Source organism: Octopus bimaculoides, chromosome 14 (assembly GCF_001194135.2).
Source record: "Octopus bimaculoides isolate UCB-OBI-ISO-001 chromosome 14, ASM119413v2, whole genome shotgun sequence".
Classification (NCBI taxonomy): domain Eukaryota; kingdom Metazoa; phylum Mollusca; class Cephalopoda; order Octopoda; family Octopodidae; genus Octopus; species Octopus bimaculoides.
In genome coordinates this window covers 10,552,651-10,555,547 of record NC_068994.1, presented here as the reverse complement: position 1 = coordinate 10,555,547, position 2,897 = coordinate 10,552,651, and the positions used below count along the sequence as shown (strand labels likewise).

The 2,897-nt window shown below is 38.0% G+C and overlaps 1 protein-coding gene across 1 annotated transcript in view; it reads left to right on the top strand.

Annotated features, from left to right (window-relative positions):
* The window catches only part of LOC106881891 (uncharacterized), a 6,184-nt gene extending 3,293 nt beyond the window's left edge, over positions 1-2,891 (top strand). The window contains exons 2-3 of the mRNA XM_014932412.2: positions 828-1,401; positions 2,679-2,891. Of these exons, the coding sequence (XP_014787898.1) occupies positions 933-1,401; positions 2,679-2,764 (555 nt within the window). The 5' untranslated portion in view covers positions 828-932 and the 3' untranslated portion in view covers positions 2,765-2,891. The remainder of the gene's footprint in view (positions 1-827; positions 1,402-2,678) is intronic.
* Positions 2,892-2,897: the final 6 nt, after the last annotated feature.

Below are 2,897 nucleotides of genomic sequence, written 5' to 3'. Positions count from 1 at the left end.
CCAATATATTAAGTACCAGTTACGCACTGGGGGTCGATGTAATTGACTTGTCCCCACCCCTAAAATTTCAGGCCTTGTGCCTATAGAAGAAAGGATTGTGTATACACACTTTTCACCAGTGTACCATATCCGTACAGACAGAAAACTTTGCAATGCAAAACACTTCACATTTCTGATCTTTAAATTTCAAATCTTAGTAAAATACTTATTTTCAGCCTGTCTCCTTGTTAATTACACCTATCATTTAGCTTCGCTTCTAGCTATCTAGTGATGTTCTTTATTTCCTGCCTTTTCTTCTATTCTTTCCAGGACTGATTCTTTGCTTTTTTATGGTTCTGTTTACCATATCATTTCACAGATCTGGTCCATGGTTCAGTTGCCTTCTATATTATATGGTTCCTTCTCCTCTAGTACTTCTAATATTTCAGCTTCTAATCTGTCCTTCTGGGTGGAGGGCAACTGCATGCTCACTCAGCTTGCTAGAAATTGCAACCAAGTGTCCCTCAAAAAAAAAGAAAAAAAAAAGACCCTACTAGTTTAACAAAAAAAGGATGATACATCTGATAATGTAGTCAAACAAAGATAAAGCAGGATGGTCAAACTTGGAACTTTTCTGATTATAAAGTTTGTGAAATTAGCACTCACCTGGGTTAAACAAAACCAGCAAATAGTTGATTGAAAATATATTTGTGTGTCTGTTTGTCAGTTTCTCAATCTTTTTCTCTCTCTCACTCTCTTTCTTTCTATATATGCCAGTATAACTAGTTTCGTTTGTTTTTGGTGTTGTTTTTGATTTTAATGTAATATATCCTTTTTCTTTCATCTAGAAATTTCCTAAAGCATTAAAATGCCATGGTTTTGGATTGGGTTTGCAGCTGCAGTTACTGTATTATTGACGCATATGACAACTCGACAAATGCAACAGGATTCGTATGAGCAACGGAAGTCATATAAGCGACAGGAGCCGAATAAGCAACAGGAGCCGTATAAGCAACGGAAGTCGAATAAGCAACGGAAGTCGAATAAGCAACGGAAGTCGAATAAGCAACGGGAGTCGTGTGGGCAACAGGAGTCGTGTGGGCAACAGGAGTCATGTGAGCAACAGGAGTCGTGTGAGCATCAGGAGTCGTGTGAGCATCAGGAGTCGTGTGAGCATCAGGAGTCGTGTGAGCATCAGGAGTCGTGTGAGCATCAGGAGTCGTGTGAGCAACAGGAGTCGTGTGAGCATCAGGAGTCGCACGTGCGACAGATGTTGTATGAGCAAAGAAATCACACGGTGCTTCATGAGAAAAATGTCAGTGGAATGGTTCATGTGGAAAAGCATATGGAGACATACTCTGCCTTTAGAATTGAAAGAAATGACATCATTCGAAGACAAAGGAATGGAAGATGTGAAACTGGGTTAGTAGCTTATAATATTAATATTAGTAGATTATAATATTAAGTCTTTAAGCCAGTGAGCTGGTAAAATTGTTACTGTGCCAGGCCAGGCAAGATGCTTAGCAACATTTCATCTGTCTGTGTTCTGTGTTCAGATCTACCAAGGTTGACTTTGCCTTTCATCCTTTTGGGGTTGATAAAATAAGTACCAGTTGAGTAATGGGTTCAATTAATATAATTGACTATCCTTTGCCATTATAGTAGAAAGGATTATTGTTATTATTATTATTTTTATTATCATCATCATCATTATTATTATTATTATTATTTGTTGTTGTTGTTGTTATTATCATCATCATCATCATTATTATTATTTATTAAGGCAGTGAGCAGGCAGAATCATTTGGATGCCAGGCAAAATGCTTAGCGGTATTTTGTCTGTCTTCACACATTCTGAGTTCAATTATTGCCGGGGTCGACTTTACCTTTCATCCTTTCGGGGTTGATAAAATAAGTACCAGTTGAAGACTGTGGGTCAATGTAATCGACTCATCCCCTCCCGCAAAATGGCTGCCCTTGTGACAAAATTTGAAACCATTATTATTATTATTACAAAGGCATGAAACTGGCAGAATTGTTAGGACATCTGCCAAAATGCTTAATGGCATTTTATCTTTTTTAGAAATAATACATTTCTAAATCTCTCAGAAAGATTTATGCAGTAGCGATACAATGAAGTAGTTGTATGCTGTCAACTTAATGTGACAGTCCCCTGAAGGGAATAATACTACTGTTGGTTAGACATTTCCTGTATAATTATGTTTACGAGGGTGGAGGTGCTTGTCTCCCTCTTGTAAACATAAGGACCCAGGAAATGTGTCAAGGCCGACAGGAAGCAGTACAGCTTTCTAGGTCTAACCAACAGTAGTATTATTCCCTTCAGGGGACTGTCACATTAAGTTGACAGCATACAACCTCAGCATTTTATCTGTCTTTACATTCTGAGATCAAATTCTGCCAAGGTGGATTTTGCCTTTCATCTTTTTGGAGCTTAATAAAATAAACGCCAGTTGAGTACTGGGGTCAATGTAATTGACTATCCCCTCCCCCAAATTTCAGGCCTTGTGCTTTTAGTAGAAAGGATTATTATTATTATTGAGCACTGGGGCTGGTACTTTAGACTTCAGGATTAGCTTGAATTTTTCTGTTTGTTTTTTGATATTCTTCTCACTATAACAGCCAACTTTAATTTTAAAAGATTCAGTTTTACATCTCTCTCTCTTTTTTTTTCTTTACAGATCCCCTGGCAGCCAACTATAGTAGATCAAATCCTTATCATAGCATTATATCTACAACAATAGAAGTTTTATATCTACAACAATAGAAGTTTTATATCTACTACACTCTGAGTGGTTGGCGTTAGGAAGGGCATCCAGCTGTAGAAACTCTGCCAAATCAGACTGGAGCCTGGTGTTGCCATCCGGTTTCACCAGTCCTCAGTCAGATCGTCCAACCCA